Source organism: Chamaea fasciata, unplaced genomic scaffold, assembly GCF_029207755.1.
Source record: "Chamaea fasciata isolate MVZ Bird 193981 ecotype frontalis unplaced genomic scaffold, bChaFas1.0.hap1 SCAF_5, whole genome shotgun sequence".
In the NCBI taxonomy this organism is placed as follows: domain Eukaryota; kingdom Metazoa; phylum Chordata; class Aves; order Passeriformes; family Sylviidae; genus Chamaea; species Chamaea fasciata.
In genome coordinates this window covers 14,537,159-14,561,957 of record NW_027094090.1, presented here as the reverse complement: position 1 = coordinate 14,561,957, position 24,799 = coordinate 14,537,159, and the positions used below count along the sequence as shown (strand labels likewise).

General features: G+C 37.9%; 1 protein-coding gene across 3 annotated transcripts in view; it reads right to left on the bottom strand.

Moving 5' to 3' along the window:
- Positions 1-24,799, bottom strand: part of SLC2A13 (solute carrier family 2 member 13) — a 144,858-nt gene that overhangs the window by 97,434 nt on the left and 22,625 nt on the right. For all 3 annotated transcript variants that reach the window (XR_010720749.1, XM_066182912.1, XM_066182913.1), the window contains exons 2-3: positions 17,790-17,949; positions 13,730-13,938 (exon numbers count right to left, since the gene is read on the bottom strand). Coding sequence is in view for 2 of the 3 variants with exons in the window: in XM_066182912.1 (XP_066039009.1) it covers positions 13,730-13,938; positions 17,790-17,949 (369 nt within the window). In the remaining variant the exon portion in view is untranslated. The remainder of the gene's footprint in view (positions 1-13,729; positions 13,939-17,789; positions 17,950-24,799) is intronic.

The following is a 24,799-nucleotide window of genomic DNA, read 5'->3' as shown; positions in this document are numbered from 1 at the left end:
CAGAGAATCAAAATTTATGAGTGACCCAAAAGATACCACTTGTTTTTTTATATATGCACATTATGCTTTAATAAGGAGAAATTTTGGCTGCAAAATATAATCATTAATATATTAATTAGGCTGCCCATACTCCTTAAAAAGACAAAATTCCACTGATATTGAATCCTGTGTCTTCTGTAGTCTAGCCTATGGATTTGAGAAGATTTGGAGCACACAAACAGCAAACAGCTTGAATGATATATGTAGGACAGATGGGGCAGGATGATTAATTTGAGGTGACTCACTCATGAATAGGTAGTATTTGGGTATTCTATAATGGATTGTTCTAATAATGTGCTTCAATGGATGTGAAGCTCTGAACAATCTAATCTAGAATGAAATGGTGTCTCCATTGTTTTCCTGAACTCTAATTAGAGTAGGGTAAACACTCCTCATTTTGTTCTACTTTATTTCTTTGCAACCTGCCATCCCCTACGCACCCCACCAATCTGGTGTTCTTTGGTAAATACTGCTTCAATTTATCTTCTGATAAAAAACTCTCATGCCTCTTGTCTTGTGAGTACTACTAAAAATAATCATCACTTCACAAGCATTAAAATGTAAAGTCATGACAAATTATGAAAGCTGCAAAGGTAGTAAGTTTCACCATTTAAATCTATTTAATAAAATATCCTTGATAAAAGACTTGCAAATATGCAGATTTTATATATGTCTTTGCTACTCACCATGGGAAAAAAGGAAAAATTAAAGGAGGGAAAAAACATAGATCAGAAAGAGCTTACAATTCAAAAATTTTTAAAATTAAGCATAGGGAAAAGAGATGTATTTTTCTTTAATAAAAATCTTGGAATTTTTTTGGCTATGAAATGTACTATTCTGCAACTGCCACCTTTATTTTAGACCAGCAACAGTCAGAACCACCTACATTTTAAATTTGCTTTTATTGCCATAGAAACGTGTATTTGCTTTAACTAAAAAGGAAGTCTTCTGACTCAATCATCTACTGTCTATATCACACACGACAGAAGACATAATTTATTCATTTACACATCCATACTTGCATACTTTTAGCATAAGCTACATCCACCTCAGCTACTATGAAAAATTACATGTGGTTTGTGTTAGATAAGATAGTTATAGAACATTTATATTAAAACTAATTACTTCAATCATACTCTATATAAACTCAAAAGGACAGAATTACTTTAAAATTATTTATGTTCTTAAATCAATCCAATTTCAAGTATACTTTTGCTGACTTTTACTTCAATAGCAATGTAATGTTCAGAGCAATCATGCACCATTTTATTAAATAATTGTAATTAAACCTTTCAATCTTCAACAAGAGATGGGAAACAGGCCAAAACACATAGAAGAAAATGATATTTTTGTTCTCTTTAAAGCCACTGGCACCAAGGAGAAAGCACACCAAAAAGAAAAGACATTCAGTGCTAATAAAAACCAAAATATATTCATGCAGTTTTAGTACCAAAAGAAGGATCTAAACTATTTCTGTAAAGTACTAAAAGTGCTGTTCTACAAGGCAGAGGTTCCTGAAGTCTCACAGCCCTTAGCTCACATGGGTTTGGGCACACAGACACCCCAGTACCAGCACTGGGCTCCCACCAGTCCCTACCCACCTCTGCTAAGCCACCAAGAGAACAAGGCAAATGTGCGTTACAGAAAAGATCCTTGTTTTGTAACCCACTACAATAAAATGTGAAATGGGAAAAGCAGTCATTTCACCAGGAAAGGCAGAGTGAACATGCAGCATGTTCAAATGAACATATTTAAGCTGTTACATGCAATACAGCAACTTGAGCTCTCAGCAATTCTTAGTAATTTTACAATCTCCTTGCAACAAAACTATGGCAAAATAACAGCATGTAAGGTTTACCAATGCTGAATTTTAGCCTGAAGTCCACACTTTTAAGGGAGGAATTGAATACTCACTAGGTGTGGCTGGGAAAACAATTTTCAAGTTCCCCCAACATTAAGTCACAGAACAATTCTAAATATAATTCACAATATTGGAGAAAAAAAAAAAGTCATTCATAAATTATCAGGGCTGCTTACTTTGACTAGATAACAACATTTTCCATATGACTTTTGGTAAATACTTGAATATCCATAGATATTAAATTATACTGGCTTAGAAAACATTATTTCTTCTTAAACAGAAATAACAGCAAAATGTTCAAAGCCACCATTATCCATAAATGCCATATTTACCTCTGACTACTCTAACTATTCAAACAAAGAAAAAACATACACAAACTGACCACTACAGGAACAGTGGAGTGATCCCCTCCTCATAGGAAAAAGACATTTAACAGAATAGTGGTTTCCTAAGGGGGAAAAAAAGTGCTGAGAAATCACCAGTGGTTTATGGTGAAGGAATTGTTGATGTTAGGGGTGGGATTTTTGTTGCGGAGAAGCTGGTTTGGTTTTATTCAGGAAAAGGAACGACTGAAAGCAGGGGTGGAGAGGGACCAGTCATACCATTTTTTTTTTTTTTAATTTTCTGTAATTATTTTCTCAATTGTTAACTGAGCTAATGAGAGCTTTGTTTGTGCAGGTATTTCTAGAACATGACTGAAATACTATTAAATACTTGTGAAAGCCACGATTTCCAAAGGATCCACACAAAAAATGGCAGGAGAAAGTCTAAATTAATTAGAAAAATTATTCATTGTGAATTATTCATGCAGCATTAGTTATCTTGTGCACACACACACACTTCAACCATAAAAACCTTCCCAAATCTAGATGGACATTTTCCAGGAGACCTGTAATATTTTAGAATAGAAATAGGGTAAAAAATTCCTAGAAAATACTTCCCTTATAGAAATACCCCCCAAAAAGGAGTAAGCCCCCAGACACATTTAGTCAGATGATAAAAGAAGAGGCTGTACTCACCCTTCCTGTTGTGGAGTGAAATAACACAAAGCTCTTTCCTAGGAATTTGGCTCAATAGCAAGGCTAGCATACTACAGTTGCTGAGCATCACAATGGCTTAGTGGATACTACTAAAAAAACCCCAAACAAACAAACACGCGACCAAAAAGGAAAGCAGAATTCTAACTTTTCCTTGTCCAAAAATTTATGACTAAAACACAATTCTGAACCAGTTCACCACTTGTAAAAACCACAGCCAAACAGAATTAATGTAAAGAAACAACCTGTTTCTTATCTCCTAGATGAAAGCACTAAGCCTAAATACATTTTCTAGTAAAATATACAACATGGAAGTACAATACGATTTTTCATTTTTTTTCCAATGGAAGAATCCCAAGCACTTGCTTTCTTAACGTACAGAAAGCTCAAAAATATTTGTGTAAAGGAGCATAGGTAGTTTGGAAATCCCAGCAGCAACATACACAGCAACAAACATTAAAGCTTTTATTTGTTTTTTTTTTCCCAAATCCCTCTTCAGTCAAACAAAACACAACCCACATATGGCAGCATGCCAGTTATGGTAGATGTCACCTTGGTAGACAGGATTTACTGAGATGTTCAGTGTTATAAATAACTATGTAGTTGTTTGGTTTCCCTATTACGCACTAGCTTTTGCAAATTACTATTAATCACAATGATTTTGATGTAGTTCAGTTTGTAATCACTTTTAACTGTTTTTGATATAGTATAATTTATCAGCTTTTGTGGCCAATGCCCTGGCCATGTGTAGCTTATATATATATTAGTGTGATAAACATGTATTATAGTTTTATATATATATATATATATATAGGCTTATGCAAAGTATTAAAATAGAGATTATGTGCTGTGCATTGTAATGTTAACTTTTACAGAATGCTTTTATCTTTGTAACTAACTGAAAATAGTGAGAGTAACTCAGATAAGTTTGTGGAAATAGCTAAAACTATCTGTATGATTAGATAATATTGAAGGAACCACACAGCTAACATCAAAAGAAAGGATGTGAAGAGGACTCCTGCCACTGAGCCTTCGACTATCAAGAACTCCCCATTTGTCATTGGGAGGAAATGGCATTTACATTGTGAGGAAATTACATACACAACTCCCAAAAATCAAATCTACACTACTGCATGACAGGTCAGGGGTTGGACCAACCTAAAGAATTCTTGGAACATGTAAAAGACCTATGGGGAATTTATGCATATGTATAATCTTCACGAATATGCATTTGATCAATGCAATGAAAAAGTATATCCTAAGAGTTGTTATAGTAAACTGGGGTGCATCTAGCTATGACTATGCACCCAGCGCTGTAAAAGATCCTTTTTATCCCTTATTAAACTCTTAAAATTTTAAAAGCCTCATGTAAAAGAAATAAGTGCAAACATTGTTTACTACCCTTTTTTCCTCTCTAATGGTTTCTTCCTATTAACAAAATACTTCAATTTAAACAGTCTGTATAAACACTATGTTCACCTGACTACTGAATCAAAGAAGAACTGCTGCTGCTGCAGAATCATCAACATCTGCTAGATGGACCAAGCCCTTGTTCAAAGCCTGTCACATAAAAGACTGCAGAGCAAGAGTCAGCCCTGCAGTTACGTGGGTCATATAATACTGCAAAACAACATTATTTTATTTTTTTTTAATTTTAATGATTATACTGAAAAGGCTAAAGTGGGACCAATAGACAAAAACTGCCCAGCTACCTGTCTGCAGCATTTACATATAAATATTGTTATTAAAATCCTTAAATCTATTTTAGAGTTTTTTTCCCAAAGTCTGAGAGCAAAGAAGCAGCAAGATCATCTTCAATTTTTGTCACAGAACCTGCGCTAAGTGCTAGCTCAAAGAACCATAGTACTAAGCTTAGCAAAGTGTTAAAAATATTCCTCAGCAGTCTATAAAAGAATTTCCTCCTATAGCCACTAACATTTTCACACAACACTGTACATTTTGTCTGAAACCCTGCTGCAGGAGGCTCAAGCAGGAGCATTCGACTTAGAATTGTGTATTCAGTGCAGATGCTGGATTCAACAGAGAAGTGATGAAGAACCAGGCCTTCTTTCCCCGCCCTTTCCTAATTAACTGAGCTCTTGAATAGTATTAGCAGCTCTAGAGGCACCGTAATTTTATTACTCCTAAGCAAAGATATACATAAATAGAAAAAGTAGATCGACAATTTCAGATGAGAAACAAGTACATTAGTGTAACTATGCCAGAAAAAAACAAGTCCGAAACACAAATGTGCTGTGAAGGCAGTGTGTGCCCACCTCTCCTACAAGAGTACGAAGGGAATTCAAAACCATTGTTTCCCATTTCTAACACAACCAAGCTTCCATGCTGCTGGCACCCCATTCACACCCAAGTTGCCCTCCAGCACACTGGCAGACTCTTCTTAATTTTTTTCTGTTTCTTTTACTATTACTCATGTTATACACATCCACTTTTCTTTTTGTTGACTAAGGATACTCCCCCCAAGCCCAAGTTTAATTTTGCAGAAATATTTTGTCCAGCTTTCCCAAAATCTCATCACACGCCACACTATTTTCGAGGTTTTTCCCTTACTGAGAAGGCACTACTGTAAATGTAACAAATGCTGTTTAAAGTTCATCCTATTATATAGAGGACTTTTGATAACAGGCCAAGTTATACAACTAAGCACTACTTCTAGAAAATCCAAGAAATGTGTCTAGCTTACCACTTTCCAGCACTGAACTGAGCTCTGAGAAGACATGGAAATTGAGGACAGAAGTCATTAGCTTCTAGCAACTGATCCAGGTCAAGTCAGGTGGAAGAACTTAAGTCCAAACACAAGTAAGTTTTGTATTAAAAAATAGATATTTTCTATAAATTTAAATTTCTGTAGCTATCCCTAACAAACAATAAACATGAAACAGAGATAATTATAACATTTGAGCACCAGCCAAAAATTTCTAATTTTGGCTGCTCATATTAGGAAAGAAAAATAAACTACTCCATTTTAAATTGTCAAAGGGGCAGAGGGAGGAAGTATGGGGATTTGTTTGTTTTTGTAGCACATGCTACAAATTCCTATTCCCTTGGACTTGAATGAAACACACTATCCTTATTCACAACCTCTTCTTTAGACAGTTTTCGATTTAGAAGAACCACCTTCTCTGAAAAATAGATGTTAATTAGTAGTCTTATTCTTCCAACATTTTTTCACTGAACAGATACCTGTTCCTAAACAAAGCATGGGGAGCAGATGAATGTTCAGTGATGCATTCCAATACTGTTTCCAGACATGCAGTCCCACAATCAAGCTTAGAAGAGCAGCAGTTCTAAACTATACAAACATCAGCAAATTCAGGTTCAATCTGTGAAAAATGTTATTTGGCTTAAAGCAAATTCATTATGCTCGAATCTATTGTTGAACTGATAAGAGATGAAGCATTTTTAATTTTATTTTCCAGACTTGTAGCTTGAGTTTTCTGTAGGCTTTGGAAGCTGTGACCTAATAAAATGTTTATTAACACCATCAATAAAAAACTAAGTGTACTTCCAGAAATTTTACAGTGGATCTAAAGTGGGGCAAAGAAACAAAACTAAACCTGAAAATGTTTCACTACCTTTCAGTGCTTCCCTATACCTAAAGGAAGTTTTACCAAGTTTTAATTTTCCTGCCCTTTAGGACCACCATTCATGAAATCTCTCTGGAATTCAGGCAAAGCAGAGCTTGTTTCAAAACCCACAACTGATCTGTGATTTTCAGACTGGCCATTAACCACCAATTCCAGATAAAGGCTCACTTTATGCCACTACATCGAATACCGAGGTGAAAGATTAAGGGATTGGTTTTGGTCATAAGCCACTGAAGCAAGGATAACTTGAAACACCCTGCCAGGTAAACACACTAACAGCAGGATTCTTCAAATATAATCAGAGCTCTAAGATACCAGAAACAACCTATTATTTTTAAAACATAGCAGTCACATTTTTGTACAAGACAAAAAACAACTATTATTTTTATAAATTACATGTCTCAAATTCATATTTGCAAGAATAACTTAGCTGTTTAAAAGACTTTAAGGTTGAAAGGGAAGCAAAAAATCTTATCTCTATTAATTGTTTCATATAGTAATTCATACTTTCAACATTCCTTGCCAAGCTGTGTAGAAGGTTTTTTTTCTCGTTATCTGATTGTAAACTAAATATAATTAGTATACTTTCTCAAGATCAAATGCCTCCATGTTCTATTTGCCTGCATTGTATGAATTTTAATTATCCAGGAGTGCTTTTTTTAATGGGTTCAACTTCAAACAAATTCCAATAGAGCCATATACAGAAAGAATTTTTGTTCTTAAGGGAAAAAAGTAATACTTCTATATATAAAATGGTTAAAGTACAAGAATGAAACCAAGCCATTCCATTCAGGTACCTCTTGTATCAGCCAAGTGTCCCACAAAACTTAAAGACCAAACCCACTTGGAACTGACCGAGGCAGTTCCAAGAATTTCAGGCTGACATGACTACCACCCATATTATATGTGGGGACTTCTTCAACAAATTCTTAACCCAGACCCTTTGTTTCCTCTTGCCCCAAAGTCTTTCATCTGATTTCATGGTTACAGGTAACAAAAAGCCACTGATTATCGTAAAAGAACAATTAACTTCAAATAAAGATTTTAGTGCCTGGAAGTGGAATTATTCAGAGTTCTGCACAGTCCTACCAGAGCATCACAGTATTACCACATTTCAATAAATAAGATTTCAGCTGACGTCCTATAATAAGCATGACTATCTCTTTTTGAACATCAAGCATGCCAGGCAATGCCCTTGGGATAAAAAGGACTCCAAGAAGCAAGAGGAGAATTATGAATAAGAATGAAAACACCGCAAGCTTCTAAGTATGTCCCTGGAAAGATCAAATGGTTCCAGCCAAATATCAAATGGTTCCAGTCAAAGCCACAGCCAGGAATACTAACAAGTTAAAATATTACTTAAGAAGAAAAGGTGCAAGAAATAGAAATACTGGAACCAGGAAAGACTGAGGGTCCAGATCTGCTGCCTCATAATGTCATATTTTAACTCTCAGTTAAATGGATAAAATTACAAGCTGAAACCTAACAGCAATGAAGTGGTTTTACCTTTCTGTCATAACACATTTATCTCCAACAGGGAAATACAAAACGTTAAAAAGGAGACTGACTCACTGCTGAAATAGGAAATACAGCAAAAAAGGTTGAGTCAAGCCTACGAGACTAAAAGAGTGGCATCTTTCTTGGTGTCACAAAAAAAGCTCGGCTATTACAAAAGTGCATTAAAATAATGAAAACACAGGAAAATGTCTGATCTAGAAGCAGTACCCATTACATAACATTCTGGTACAGACACAGAATGGAAGGCTAAACAATATTACAATGTAATGATCATCATAAATGTCTCACTGAATTTCACAGAAGCAGCATGGTTCCATGTACCTCTGAGCCCCAGCAGTTTTACGTGGCAAAATCAGTAGGCATAACATGTGCAAAGAAGACATCTTCATGATCAGAAGCTGACACATGTACATGGATAACAACAGATATCAAAAGGCAAAGGTTCACACACAGAGCAGATAAGGTCAAGAATCTCAACCGTAATTCACAGGTCAGAGAAATGTGGGATAAATAAGGCTGGGGGAGATTACACATCTCTCCTAATTACAATTCACAGTTACACGTCCTTCGTCTACACAAAAATAAATGTCTAGTCTTAATGCAAATGACATTCATTTTACCAAGATGCTAAGTTAGTACCAAACACATCACTTCTGATTTTGTGTGAAATACCATCCATGCAGCCTGGCACATTACAGCTGAGTACAGCTTAATGCAGGGGTGTGAGGAAAAGCCATGCAGTTTGCACACTTTTCACTCAGAAAGACAGTACAAACTGATACTTTTCTCCAATTTGCATTGAACGTTGTAGTGTTGTCCAGCACATGGAAAACTAACAATCTATTTAAAACGTCTCAACTGGATGCTATAACGATTTCTTTCCAGTCAGAAGTGACTACTATACTGGTAGCCAGTAAAACTTTTACAACAGGTCTGCTAGACAGCTTTATTTTTATGCACAAACCACCACAATAAGTTCACTCCCAAGTGTTTGCTCTAGAACTAACATTAAAAAAACCACACTTCAATTTGCTCAGGAGAACAAGCTACTTCATCTATACCCACAGCCTGACAAATCTGGAGGCCTTCTACCATGGGGTTCCAGCAGTGGTGGATATGGGAAAGGCAACAAATTTCACCCACCTGGACTTGTGTTAAGCATCCGACGTCCTACATGATACCCTTATCTAAACCTGGAGAGACTTGGATTTGATGGATGGACTACTCAATGGATAAAAAAACTGGCTGGATGGTCGCACTCAAAGACTTGCGGTCAATAGCTCAATGTTCAAGTGGAGGAGTGACGGGTGATAATCCTCAGGGGTGAGTACGGTGACAGCATTGACAGTGACATGGACAGTGGGATCAAGTAAACCCTCAGCAAATTTGCCAACAACACCAAGCTGTGTGGTGCAGTTGACACACTGGAGGAAGGGGATATCATCCAGAGGGATCCTAACAGGCTCGACAGGTGGGTGTGTGAGAACCTCATGAAGTTCAACAAGGCCAAGTGCAAGGTGCTGCAGCAGGGTCACAGCAATCTCAAGCACAAAGACAGGGTGGAGAATGGATTGAAAGCAGCCCTGGGGAGAAGGACTTAAGGGTGCTGGCGGACAAAAAGCTGGACATGAACCAACAGTGTGAATCAGCAGCCCAGAAAGTCAACCACATCTTGGGCTGCATCAAAGAGATGTGACCAGTGGTCAAAGGAGGTGATTCTTCCCCTCTACTCTACTCTCATGAGACCCCACTTGGAGTACTGCAGCCAGCCCTGGGGCTCCCAGCACAAGACAGATGTGCATATGGAATGAATCCACAGAATAAGTTTACCACACTGATGGTTTTCCTCTACTACAAACACAGACTGAGAAAACTGGGGCTGTGCAGCCTGGAGAAGAGAAAGATCTGGAAAACTCTTAGAGCAGCCTTCCAGTATGTTGGGGGGGCTTACAAGAAGGCTGGAGAGGGACTTTTTAGAAGGGCATGTGAGTACAGGATGGAGGGGAATGGGCCTAAGATGAAGGAGTGCACATTTAGATTAGGTATTAAGAGGAAATTCTTTACTGTGGGGGTGTTCAGGCACTGGATCAGGCTGCCTAGAGAGGTTTTGGATTTCCCATCCCTGAAGGTGTTCAAGACCAAGCTGGATGAGACTCTGAGTAGGTTTCCTGCCCTTGGCAGGGGAATTAGAATTAGATGATCTTTAAGGTCCTTTCCAGCCCTAACCATTCCATGATTCTTTGATTCTGCAATTAAGCCCCAGTGTTTACCTGCATTGATGTGATTTGATTGCCTATTTTTAACTAAGGTGCACTACAGAATTTCTGCCTTAACAGTACTAAAAACACTAATTCAGCAGCAGTTTGAGTCCAACTTGTTTTGCTAGAAGAGTTGTGTCAGAATGCTCTCCCAGCAATGTCTCTGATCTTTCTCTCAACTGCAAACCCCTTCTGATCATCCTCTCCCTTTTCTCTCCATGAGGCTTCAGAACGTAAGCCAAGCACTGGGAAATCTGTGAAATCCACAGCATATTTGCACTCTGCACCTAAAAACTACTCTTCGCTCAACTCTTAAGGAACACTCTTTTTTTCTAAAATCTTCCTCATTCCAATTTTCCTTTCAACAACCTGTTTTTGCACTACAGTATCTGAAAGCTGATGTTAACAGATGATGATTAGATGATGACTAAGATTTGACTTGTCTTGCAGTATTACTGCAGAATGTAATGCCCTCCACTTCTCAAAATGCAAGGTTACAGCACCAGAAGTCATTTTGCAAGCACATAACAGCACGCAAAAGCAGTATCCATGACTGCCATAAAAAAAATGTCATTTGCATAACCAGTCATGAGGAAAGTATTTGTCAAAAAGATACATTATTTTCCTGATGCCAATCTCAAAATGCTAAAATATAAGCTGCTTAGCAGTATCAGCAGCACTGATTTGATTGAATGTATTGGAAAGGATACAGAAATGTGACTCATTCACTGAACAGGTATCCCACAACTGTATAAGCAGAAGTTTGTTGCTGAAGGCATTTTTGTCATTTTGAAGACAGAAGTTGCGGGATGACCATGTGAAAAATGCAATTAAGTTCTCAAGTTTTATGACACACATTTAAACCAAACTTTAAAGTAGCCTAAACACTACAGATGAAATTTCCCTATGATTCACTGGTCCATGATGAGAACAGTTGATGAAACAGGTACAAAAAGCATTACAGTTCTTTAGTGTGTGATTGGACAATGTGTTATGGCTACATTGTGTTACTCCCTTGCACAGAAGGAGTCAAACACAGCCTTAGTTTCACTTAGAAAGTGATGCCTTAAGGAACTGGCAAAGATGTTTGTGTATCAGTCAATGAAAAAGAACATCTGTCCTTTGTCAAGAAAGAAAAAGACAGGAAAGGAAAAGACATTTTTACCTAAAAGCAAGATGATTTTCAATCTGCAAAGTCATCTTTCCTTGAATGGTACATACACACACTGTCAGTTCAGGTTTATGAAAGTTTTTTGTGAAACTGTCATGAGGTTCAAAATGTCTGATAGGAATTACAGTCACCTGTCATTGTTATTAACTAGCATCTTAAAACACTGTCTGCCACAAATAGAAATTAATAAAAAAACCTTTTACATTAATATTGATTTAAAAATCCCAAACAAAAAACACCCCCCACAACTAATATATCATAGCAAAATAAAATGAAAGTTTTTTGCAGATGCACAGGTTTAATTATCGATACTTGAAAACCTGCCAATGAAACCATGAACAGAAAGTTGTTTTTGCACTGCACAAGCAAAATTCAATACCGAGGATCCAGAAATGAAAGCAATTACAATTTACCACCACCTGTAAATACCACCAATAAGTCACAGAAAGGTAACAAAACAATGTATGTCTTAATGCTGACATACAACATACCTCTTTATAACAATGAAGATCTTGAGTTAAATGAGATGAACTACAATTATAATCAAAATCAAAAGTGACCACAGCTGTCCAATGCCCGTCTGCTAAGCATTTATAACAAATGGGAAAGCATGTACTTGTATCTACTCTCATTTTTATAATGCCCGTGGGTAACAACTCTGAAGCTGTAGATTACCTGAGGGCAAAACACTGATTGTCTGTAAGCAAGCTTTCTCCTAGGAATGTGATTGATTTAACTAAACTCCAGGAATATATTAAGTTTTCGGGGAAGTGTGTGGGGGAAACCAAGAGATCTGCATATCCCTGACAACAATCTCGTTGACTGTTGACACAATTAGTGTCCCAGTCCAAGTTACAAATATATTAAGGACTGATTTAACAATGGAGTCAGTCCTACTGCACCTACTACACCACATTTGATTCACAATTGTCAAAAAGCACCATGAAAAAAGATTTAAGAGCGACAAGCAAGGTCATACCCCATCGCCCAGTAATGGAAAACAAGGGACTGAGTAGACAAAATGCCTGCTCCTTTCATTTCTACAAAGTGTTAAACTTTAGTACCAGATATTAAATGGTTTTCCACAGAAGTGAATAGCCCGATCCCTAATTAGAATGAGGACCCTAAGCACAGGACTCTTAAGCCCAAGCCGTTCGATGAATACCCACTTCATCTTTCTAACAAATTAGTTTTAATGAATTTCATTTCCCAACCCCAAAGAACTGGGGAAAAAAAGGTATCCAAAGCCTCAAAAACATAATGTGAGGAAAAAAAAAACCCAGCCCTGCTTCACACTAGTGACGAATATTTTTAAAATCCTTTCACTATATATAACTTTTTCCAGATATAGTTATTTATTTTAAGGTTCAAGACCAAACTCAATAAAGCAGTGAGAATAGGTATTATCAGATGCTGAATCTCAATTTACAAAGATGTAAAGTAACATCCATTTTTCTTTCCACCAGCTCTGAGAAGTTACAGTATTTTCCTATCAATGACAATTCTTACTTAAGAGCCTTACTTGATGTTCCTAGGTCAATACTTCCAGCAGAAAGCAAAGAAAAAATAGGCAGAGTACAGAAAGTCAATCAAATGGTAATCTTGTTTTATAAGTACACACATGAACACAAAGTTTTGAGCAAATATGGCATAAAGATTCAAAAGAGTGAAAAAAAGGATTTTATTTAGGTGCCTTGTTCTCTTGAGGACAGATCAAAAGGACTTTCAGAAGTTGCTTTTACAGAAAAAGAATGTCTGTATTACAGGCCTCATTTTATACATCTTTCCCAAGGCTTCTTGTCTAGAATACAGTTTGCTGGGAAGTGGCCTCTGGATAATTGAGGCATGTACAATGTCTTCTGACCTCTCTTGTGTCTGTTTGGCCTTTTCCACTGATGAAAGAAACCAAACTTTATTTTATTTATTTCAACTCTTGGAGATGTGTGTTCTTAAACTGATCAATTTTCACAAATCAATTCTCACACAAGCATAGGAGGTATAAAGTTAGAATCCTACACATCTTTACTATTCCCTCACTTAAGAAATCAGAACCTAATTTGAAAGTGCAGGGTAGTAGAAATACCTTCATTTTTGAAGCTACCAGTACATTAAATACTTCAAAGAGTAAACCAGACAAGATAAAGCAAAGCATCAAGCTCCCACAGGCTACAACTTCAACATTTCTGATTTTTATCTTGTCATTGATAGACAGAGTGGCCAACAAGCATTCAGCATACCTGCTCCAACTTCTTTTTCCTCTTCTTCAATGTTGTTTTTGATACTGTCGTACTCCTCATCAATGGCCTGGTTGCCACGCATTTGAGACAGAATTCTCCGTGCTCTCTGAGTCTGGCCTTTCTGGATGAGCCAGCGGGGACTTTCAGGAAGAAACAGGAATCCAAGAAACTGTATAACTGCTGGTACAGCTGACAGGCCCAGCATGTACCTGGAAATAAATAAGAAAATAGATAAATATCTACTATTTGCCTATAAAAACACACTGTGAGAAGACTCAGTTACAGCTGCTCAAACTGTATTTACAGATGAAATCTCCCACTCCTCATATTCTTTCTCACCGTAAGTTAAGGGGGCAAGAATCATATTCTGCAGGTATTTTAGAAAAGATGACCCGTTCCTTCATTGCCAGGAAATCTCAGGGACATGTTGACTATTCTGCCACCACTGACTCTAGTGCCACTGGTCCTGAGGACACTAAGTTAGACTAAATAAAAAACCTGAAATATTCTACTAGTTTGGAATATCAGTGACAATCAGAAAGAGAAAGCAAATGAATGGAGAAAATCAGGTACTGTTGGTAAAAAAAATGAGATTGAAATCCTGCTAAATGTTTCACTGACATACTACAAACAAAACAAAACAAAACCCAAAACCAAACAAAAACCAAACCCAAAAACAAACAAACAGCCAGAGAAAAATGCATAATTTCATCAGTAGTACATACACACAGACACATTTGACAGTTTTAATTTTGAAAAAATCTGACTATAAGCAGAAACACTGAAAAAAGTTTGTTTCACCAGCACACAATTTACACCAGATCCTTCAGAGAGTCTGCTTTTAAATCTTCAGTCAGATGCAATGTTAGGTTTTAAATCAAAATTGCATTTTAGATGCCCAAGGGTTATTATTTACAGCATTAAGGCTAGGTTCTCTACTCAACAGAGAATTACCACTGGTAAAAGCACAGTTATGTCAGCACTGACACCTGTGACAACACCCAGGCAGGGATATTTGCTCCATCCAAAGTGGGGGAAAAGGCTGTGGAAGACAAGTACATTACCAATTTTCATGGGTGGCTCTGGTCTATACACATCACATTTTTATATTTCTTCAATAAAACAATAAAAGTATAAAAAGAATTGCAGAACAATATATAATTTGTTCCGCTTTTTAAATCTGACCTTTTCCCATTTACACTTCACACAGATTCTTTTCACCTTCATTCAAGACTTTTAACAGTGCAGGTGTCACCTATACATTACTGCAGTTATCACAGGTTTCACATCCGTGAATATAATCATTAGAACACCCCCAGAAAGCAGTCTCTCTGAATACTGAGGTCGCCTCTACTCATAAACAAATTCACACTTTGACATCAGTCAGGAGATTAAGGAGATTTGCTAATCTCTCCATACCCCAGGATGCATGCTTTCACAGATGATTCTGCAGCCTCTCACCTGGATCTTTTTATAAAGCATGCATGAGATTGCTAATTGAGTAGGAAGGAGAGAAAAACCTTGATTGAAAACCTTGTTAGGGCAATGTATGAACCAAATGTATTTGTCAAGTCCAAATGCATTTTGAGTAAAAATCGAAAAATACTTTTTTAGAGGCATTTGTGGATTTAACAAAGAAAAACATGGGCAGTACAACAGGCAGAAAACTGGAGAATGGTAAAAATAACACCCAAAAGGCAATGTAAAGAGGATAACTATCCCAGGACAATGTGAATGTAGATGAGTCTTCCCATGCCCAGCTGAGCTCTCAAGTTCTTCTTACAACCAGCCAAAATTTCCAAAGGTCATACAAGCAAAACTTGCTGTAGAAAGAGCTCAGTGAGCAGCTTTTTTTTTTTTTTTTTTTTTTTTTTTTTTTTGGTAACACTTAAAAAATTCTACAGCTCACCATTAGTTAAAAAAGAAAAGCATTAGTTAAAGAAAGAAAATAAATTCAAACAACAAAGTCTGTGGAAGGCTTATTAGCTGAGTGGTCTTCAGTCAACATATCTAACAGCGTCACTAATTCACTAATGTTCTCATTCCTCATTCACTAATGCTCTCATTCATTAATGGCCTCACTTATTCCTACGCTTTTCCTTCTCTACAAACATTTTAGTAGCTGTATACAAAATACATAGACCATTGAAGCTCACCAAATTGTAGATTCTGTATCTTTATTGGAGTGATATTTAGAAAGCCTTTTCTATTTCAAATAAAGAGTAAAGCAAACTCACAGAGATTAAAAACAACTGCTGTATCCTGTCAAAGTGCATGCAAAAGTATGTTTTAACGCATATAAGTAAGCAGACTTAGTCCTTCAGACTCCTATTACTTAAATTTCTGCTCCTCCAAAGCCCTTCAGTCACTTGAATGCAGCAGAGCCTCCAGAACTAAGCAGTTGGGTGCCCACAATCATCTTAGGAGGCAAAATCAATCAAGGCTCCTGAAAGCTTGATTCATACCAGTTGGACTCTATTGGATTGTTTATCACAGGCAACACAAGAAAGAAATGTACAGACACTGCTTCCTCACTAAAGTTAGTTTCCAATCTGCAAAATTCTGGTCAAAGTTCAGTAAAAGGAGCAGGCCAAAAAGAAAATGTTTAGTTGAGAGAAAACTTCCATTACAAGTTCTAGAGTTGGTGTCATTTTCAGAGCAAGCCATTTTGATATAATCAATTTAGAGTAAAAGCAGGCAATTTTAGACATTTCATGCAGTGAGCCAGCTTTCAGAAATTCAATATAGTTCTTTCCTATACAGATTACAAGTCTTTGCGTTTGAAGCCAGATGTCTAGCAGACCTGAAAAAATCCAGCATGAAATTTAATAAGTCTGCTGTAACATTTCTCCTTCTCTGACATACTGCTGCAATACTATGAAGATGGCGTTAGCAGGGTTTATAAAGCTAACCTGACGTAACGGTCACATTAAATATTTGTTTTCTTTGGTTTATTTTAATTTAATATCCACCATTTCCAAGAACAACCAGCGAGACAAGAAAAATTAAAAGTTCCTTATTGTTTGTTGCAGCACTCCAGTGCTCAGCCATTCAGTCAGTAAGAGATACAATAATTGCTGCAACGTTCCTTTTTATATGTAATGACTCAGGAGTAAACATTTGTGATTTCTCTCTACACATTTGCTGGCCACTCCTTTCAGGTGATGGACCACCTGTACTCTTCCTTGCTCAGCCTTAGGTTGCAATAAACTAGCTGAGGACAGTACATCATGCTTAATTAACAGCTCCAGCACTGCAGCTGAAATACTTGGATACCTCATCACTTGAGGTGGTAGCCTGTCTCTTTACAGAAAGTTTGACTTCACTCAATCCAGCAGAGTAGTACTTGGCCCATACATAAAACAGCATTACTGCAAAAGTCACCCAGCACGTGCCAGCAGGCTGCAGAAACAATTGCTCTTCACTACTCAACACACCGCGCTGCACTTGGAAGACCAAGACCATAAATACAAGAGAAAGCCGCAAACCAGGAATAACAAGGGATCACTAAAAGAGGTCACACAACTAGAGCATGTGACATACAAGAGGCTGAGAGAACTGGGTTTGTGCTGCCCAGAAAAAAAAAATTTATTCTTTTATAATATAAGCTATAAACTATAAATTTATGCCATAATATCCTTCAATTCTTATAGAGGACCGCTTCTCAGATTAGGAATACTCAAACTTCACCTCTATCTTGCACATACAGCATATTACTCACTGGGTATTTGCCTTTTGAAAAATCAGCATGTAATTATTCTAAATGGAAAAGGCAAACGATCTTCATAAACATCATGACAATCATTTACACTTGTGATGCATATTTACTACTCTCCCACTTTAAAGTTTAGTAAAGACAAAAATATGCACTTACTGTGAAAATAAAGCTTAAGCAAAAGCAGTATGGATCTATTTCAGCAAGATTTATTTACTGGAGTTCATTTCAGTATACAGTTTTACCACTTTCTATGTAAATTCTGTTTGGCCAACAAGAATTGTAATAGTTGTCAACCAAATCAGGACTACGGCAGCTTGCTTTTAGCAAGGAAGGCTCACAAACCTCCATCCATCCTTGGCGAGGTAGCTGAAGATTCCATCAACAACACTTGCGAAAAACTGCCCTCCGGTGATGAAGAGAGTGTTAATGGTGACTAATCTGCCTCGTAAGTGCGGTGGAGCCACTTCGGCGATGTACACTGGCACAGTCATAGATGCTACACCTACAAGAATAAATCCAGTTACAGTTATAAAATCAAAAGAGATACTACATTGCTTTTTCATCATAAAATATTATTTTGGGTTTGGCTGAGACAGAGTTCATTTTCTTCATAGCAGCGAGTATAGGGCTATGTTTTATATTCGTACTGGAAACAGTGCTAACTATTCAGGGATGTTTTCTTTACTCCTTACACAGAGTCAAGGACTGTTCTGCCTCTCACACCACCCCACCAGTGAGGCTGGGGGCACACAAGTAGTTGTGAGGGGACACAGACACAATAGCTAAACCCAACTGAGCCAATGGATATTCCAGATTACATGGCATCGTGCTCAACATAGAGAGCTAGGGAAAAGGAGGAAAGGGGGGACATTCGGAATTGGGAAGTCTGTCTTCCCCAACAGCTGTAACACACAATGAAGCCCTGCTCTCCCGTTTGCCCTTGGGAAGTGGTGAATGAATTCCTTGTTTTGTTTTGCTCGAGTGTGTGGCTTTTGCTATACCTACCAAACTGTCTTTATTCAAACCCACGAGTTTTGTCACTTTTACCCTTCAAATTCTCTCCCTCATCCTACCAGCAGGGAGTGAACCAGCAGCTACACAGGGCTGAGTTGCTGACCAAGGCTGGGCATGACAAGCAGTGATCCAAACTGATCTGGCTTTGGTGACCAAGTAACTCCCCAGAAAACACCATCTCTCCTGCCCTGAGAGACCATCCTAATAGATGGAGCCCAAAGTCATGGACTAAACAAACTCAGTGGACATATTTGGACACTTTACAGACATTTCACAGGGGCAGTCCATAGACTGTGTGAATGATATATGTGTATTATATCAAAGAATGGGAAGAGGGCTCACGGGTAAAAGGAATGCACTGCATCAAGATGGAGTAAGGGGTGGAGGATGTGCTGGTTTCAGCTGCAACAGAGTTCCTATTCTTCACAGCAGCCAGTACAGACTATATTTTGAATTTAAACTTAGGACTTCGTGTTTACAAAATTAACTCTATTGAAGGCAAAATTTGCACACACTTAAATGAAATAAGCTGGACAAATTTGATTTCTGGCTTTGAAAGGATGAAAACAATGAAAATGCAACTAATGAACTCTAGAAGCATACCCAAAGTAAAGGGTTGCTAGCAGCTGTATTGGAATTTCAAGTTTTGCTGTAATGATACAAAGAATAACTTTCTTCAATTCACATTGCATGTACACTGAAATTAAATAAAAGGATAGATACAACTATAGTTTTGAAAGAAAGAGATGCTGTGATCCAAGTAAGCACACGTAAGTCAAAGTGACTAACTGAAGACATCCGGCGTTCACAAAATTCTGTTTACAAAGAACTTAAGCATGGCTTCCACAGCCAAAAACAAAAACAAGACCATGCATTACTATCATTATTATTATCATCATCACTATTATTATTATTGTGTAATTTCATTACTGTTATAGAACAAACTGTTCCTTAACTTGGTTTAAAAATATTCCTTGTGCTATTTCAAGCACAGGTTGGCTGGGCCCTGAGCAATCTGATCTAGCGAGTGGCCTACTCGCCCATGCAGGGGGATTGGAACTGGATGATCTTTAAGGTTCCTTCCAATCCAAGCCACTCCATGATTCAATGCAAAAAGCCCTATCACCATAAGGAAACAAGGACTAATGCTAAACCACAGCTGCTTTTTATTCTGTCTTAACACTGCTAGTATTTCCTACTAACTATGTCATGAGTCATCTGTGCAAAAGACAGAAATGTCCCCAAGGAACCCAAAAAAAACTGTAAAACCAGAGTACAACAGTGTGTGAAGAGCACACCCGGGCGCAGCACACACTTTGGTGGTCCAAATCTCTATTTCCTTACAAGAACCGAAACTGACAAGAAACAGTTATTTCTACTGTAATTTAAACTGGAAGTACATTGGCAGCAGCCACTCAAAAACATTTTGACTGAAGTCTGCCGATATATAACTTGAGCACAGCCAAGCAACATTAGACACAAGGTATCTTCCCGCCCGGGGCAGCTCCACCGGCTCCCTACAGACAGCCCCACAACAGCACCGGCCAGTGCCACAGCCCCAGTAGGAAATGGGGTCACCTAAAAGCATGAACAAGCTCCTGAAGCACAGCTATGGCTCCTGGCTTGTGTCACAGTAGAAGGGCTTCATCATGGGATTGCAGAGCCTTCAGCTAACACCCCACTGCCTGGCTGACTCACCAAACTAAGCACACAAAATCATCTTTAGCAACAAGGTTAGCCTGACAGGACTGCTGGGAGTCTCCAGAAGCTTGAGCACAGAATACAGATTGTTTAATAATAAAACGGCATGAGAAGATGCTTTGTTGCAATAGGTAAACACTCACAGCAGCCTCTCAGCATGATAACCCAGTTCCCAGCAGAGCCTCCCAGGACATGCCAATGCCTCCTTCTCTTATCGACTGAGCAACTGGCATGGAATAAAAAATCCAAATACAAATGTCAGGGGGAAAAAAAGGAGCATTAAAAGTTTATTCAACTCATTTTCAAAGCCAACCAGAATGCACCGTGAAAAGGAGCATTCAAATAGTACTTTGTGTATTTGATAGAGAAGTGAATTTTCAAACCCAGCCCACCATCATGGGTGTTTCTCTCCTATATTTCACATCAGTATTTGAAATAATGACTATTAAAATGATAGAGACTGCACACATAAAGCAGAAAATCCTTTTTGGGAAAGTACAGGAGTGTGTCCACTTGCTGCAAATAAAAGCCACTGAGGACCCACATGAGACAGCGGCTGCCACAGGAGCAAAGGGGCAGGTCCCTATAGCTGTGGCAGCCCTGGCCTAATGAGGCTGGGCCTTCCTGCTCCCCTGGCCACCCCTCTGCCTTGGGCATGTCACCTCTAGTGCCCCACTACGCTGTGGCCATCTTCCCATAGGCTCCTTGGGACTATATGTTAAGATGTAACTTTGACATACATAATCATTTAGTGAAGCTAATTTGAGAAGTAAAGATGGCAAGATCTGTGGTTTTTACAAGAAAGCAGTTAGAAAGATGTGCACAACCAAAACCAATACATGCTCTGTAAAAAAGCTACCTTTTACCCCCTTGCAATTCTTAATGAAGACTGATTCTACACAGGACCTGCAGAGGAATTTTGTTCAAAGCATGCCAGCCAAAAATGCTTCTCAGGCACCCAGAAAGCAGAACCACACCATTGTCCAGACCAGAAGCTCTCTGGTTCAGATGTTCAGAGCACACCATCAGCCCTGAGACACTGCCAGAACCACTGGTAGCCACAGTTATGACACTTGCCTCTTACAGGTGAAACTAAAACCTGTTGCATAACATAGGGGTGGTATGAAAGTTAACATGTGCTTGTAAAAAGTCTTAAACAAGAGGCATCATGACAACAGATTGTTACTGTTGCATTCTTCTCACAAGTTGATGACTACAGGAATAAACAGAGAAAAGGAAGCTTGCACATCCCCAACAATCCTATCACAAGCTAGCCAGTGATACCAGCTATTCAGCTGGCATTAATACAATAGTTGAAATTGTTTATCATCAAATCTGCAATAAATAGCACAAGATTTATCAGGGAAACCTAAAGATTTAGAGTATTAGCTCAAAATCACACAGAATTGCTTAGGTTGCCAGAAACACTTGAAGATCATCTAGTCTAATCGCTGTTCAAGCAGGAGCAGCTGGCTGAGGCTGCCCAGAACCATGCTCCGTTAGGCCTTGACCATCTCAACATGTGGATCTCCAAACAAAATGACACTAATTCTACAGCTTCCATGACAGCTTTCTTGCCCTGAGAAATGTGTTCACAATGTTGCTGTCTTATACAGCCTTTCTGGATTTCTATTCAGACTTTACTTCCTCTACTGTGTGTCCCAAATCCTACAGGTTTCAAAATATTCAAGCCAAAATCTTAATTCAGAAGACACATTTGTTACATATTTTCAACTATCATTTCAATATCAAAACATATGCTTTGCTACTCTGAGTCTGAAAGAGTGCAGCAGGAGGTATCAGGGAAAAGGAGGAGGCAATTAGGAAAGCCTTCCTAGTTTATCTGACTGTCATGCAGCAAGTCTTCATAAACAAAAGCAAAGTTCTTGAAAAAAAACCCAAGAGTGAAAAAATGGCTATTCTGAAACTGATCAAAATAAGAGAAAAAAATCATAGGACTTTAAAGAAATAATGTTTTAGATTCTCGAGTATTATTTACATTACTCCTTTGCTTTTCGTTGCCTTAGAATGCATTGATGTTCTCAAGATTTACCTCCTCTGATTTTCATATAAGACACAGTAGAACAGAGGAGAGTAAGTTCTCCCGAAAAGGCAGTCGGAAGCAAGGCATTGAGTACGACTCAAGTATAAAAAACTCTAAAATACATAACCAGTATTTGTTATGTAATTATTTTAAAAGCCAGATACTAGAGAAATTTGAAAACAAAGAACAGCTTTCCTAGCAAAACAAATATAGCTGCAATGGAGTCTTTCCTTAATCCTTCATAAGACAGGCTTTCATTTACACGACATTTCCTAATATGCTCTCACTGTTAAATTGCTCACACCAAATAAAAGATTCTGGCTGCAGGCAAGTATATTACTACCTAACTAATAGAGCTGATAAGTGACAAGACATGAGAAAAAGAAAATGAAAACAATTAACTGGGAATCTGTCAGAGAAGGCTGAAGCTCTACATTGTGCACCACAGCTATGAAATATGAGAAAAGAGAGCAGGGAAGTCTAGTCTTTATCCACTTGAGTAACCAAGGCATGAACTTTCTGTCCTCGTTAAAGGATAAAGCTTAGAAAAAACAGCAGAAGTTTCATTAAATTTCGCCCAGAAGATGCATCTAATTATTATACGGGAAGCATCAGATGACACAATGGGCTGAAATCATCATATTAAATGTTTTTTCACAACTAAAATCACTTAGGAGACTAATTAGTAGGGCTCCTACTATAATCTGCAGACTTTCCAGTAGAAAGCAGAGACAAGTCTGTACACAGCTCAATTATAAGACAATCAATAGACCAGCAGTGTGAAAAGACATCTTAAAATCACTTTATCATCCAGAAGAGCATTTCCAGTATGAATATGTAAGCATCATAAAGAATTCATTAAAAAGTTCCGAAATTAAGTCAACAAAGTTACTGACAATAGAAATAAAAAGGTCAACAAAGGAGAGCTCCTATGATAATGAGAATTACAAGTACATTTTAAGAGATGAGATTATAGTAAAAAACACAAGGACTAAAAAAGGAATCCAAGTTATTTGTAAAATGTGTTTAAGCATTAATGCTAAGGAGATGGAATTAATTTTAAAGACTTATTTTTGCAAGATCAGACAGATATAAATGTACCCTGTCCAGATCAGGACTTCCACCACAGCTCCTGTCTCCTGCCAATAGGAGGGAAGGTGCATCATAAAAACAACAGATGAGCAACAAAAGCTGGAGACAGGATATTGAATGAGATGCACTTTTACTCCTAGCACAGTAAAAGAGCTCTAAGGTGGAAGGAATTTGTCAGTCTTTTCACTGGCATCAGCCAATAACCAGTGTCAGATGCAGCAAAAAACACAGGGAAGGGTTCCCGACAAACTTTCGTAGTTACCGCAACTCAGTCTTTCATGCTTAGTAATAAAGAGGACTGATGGTTAACCGTAAGTGCTAAGGAGGCACACCCAGGAACTGATGTCTCTTTGTATCATGGTTCTGTTCCTCCTGTCCAGCTTGTGCTGACCGTTGGCATGAAAACCAAGCAAACCAGGGAATACAACCAGCTAGAAAGATATCCACCTGCCTCTTAAGGGAGTTGTACCACTTATCTCCTTTAAACAGTTCACAGTGACATCAGAAGACTGTACCAGCCCCCAGGCAGGATTAGTTATGACAATGGAGTAACCTGAACCACCATGGGACCCCCAGACTGTCCAGGTGGAAACTAAAATTAAAATGTGAAATAATCATTAAAAAGGCACAAAGAAATCTCCAATCCTCTTTCAGAGTACAGCAACTCAGCAATTAATCTCTACTAAAAACAAAGAACATACATAGCTTATTACAAAAATTTGTGTTGTTAGGAGCTCCAAAGGAAAAGGCAGAAACTAGAAAGTTTCCTTTCAGAACATCCTTCACTAACATACAAAGCTACAATGACTAACATATAAAGCTACTTAACCAAGGTAAAATATTTCACATATCTTGCAAGAGCAAATTTGCATTAAAATGTTAAACTGTAATGCTACCAACTTTAAGATTCACTTAATTAAGAAGCATTCTGTAATGGTTTGTGTTAATGGTAAGGACTCCAAACAGTGATTCCACAGACAGAGGATTTATGGAGGCAACCTGATGAAGAAGGAAGTTTATGGCAGAGAATCAGGAATTAAATATTAGCAGAGGTTGCTATGCTACAAGAAAATTTGAATACAAAGTCAAGGTGAGCTTTTTGTGGGGGTATGAAGAGAATAAAAGTAAACAGCAAATTCCAAAGGTCACAAGGGGAAACTTGCCAACCTACAGCTGAGCTAATGTTTTCATACAGCAACTTTGAAGGAAATCTGGTAAACTTCCTACATCTTGGATACTAGACATGCAATCTAAGTTTAGTGGCTTGGAAATATTATTGACCCCAGAAGTATGTTACATTATATTGACAAAGAGACTTCCATCAAGTATTTTCTTTCAGTTGTGTTCCCACAAAATTATACTTTAAGGTTTTAGCTTTACTCTGACAAAACCAGCTTTCTTGCCAACCGATAATTTTAGAACACTGCTCATATCTGAGTAGCAAAACTCAGGAGGACAGGGGGAACATGCTGGTTACCTTCCTAAAAGAACAGAAAAGTTC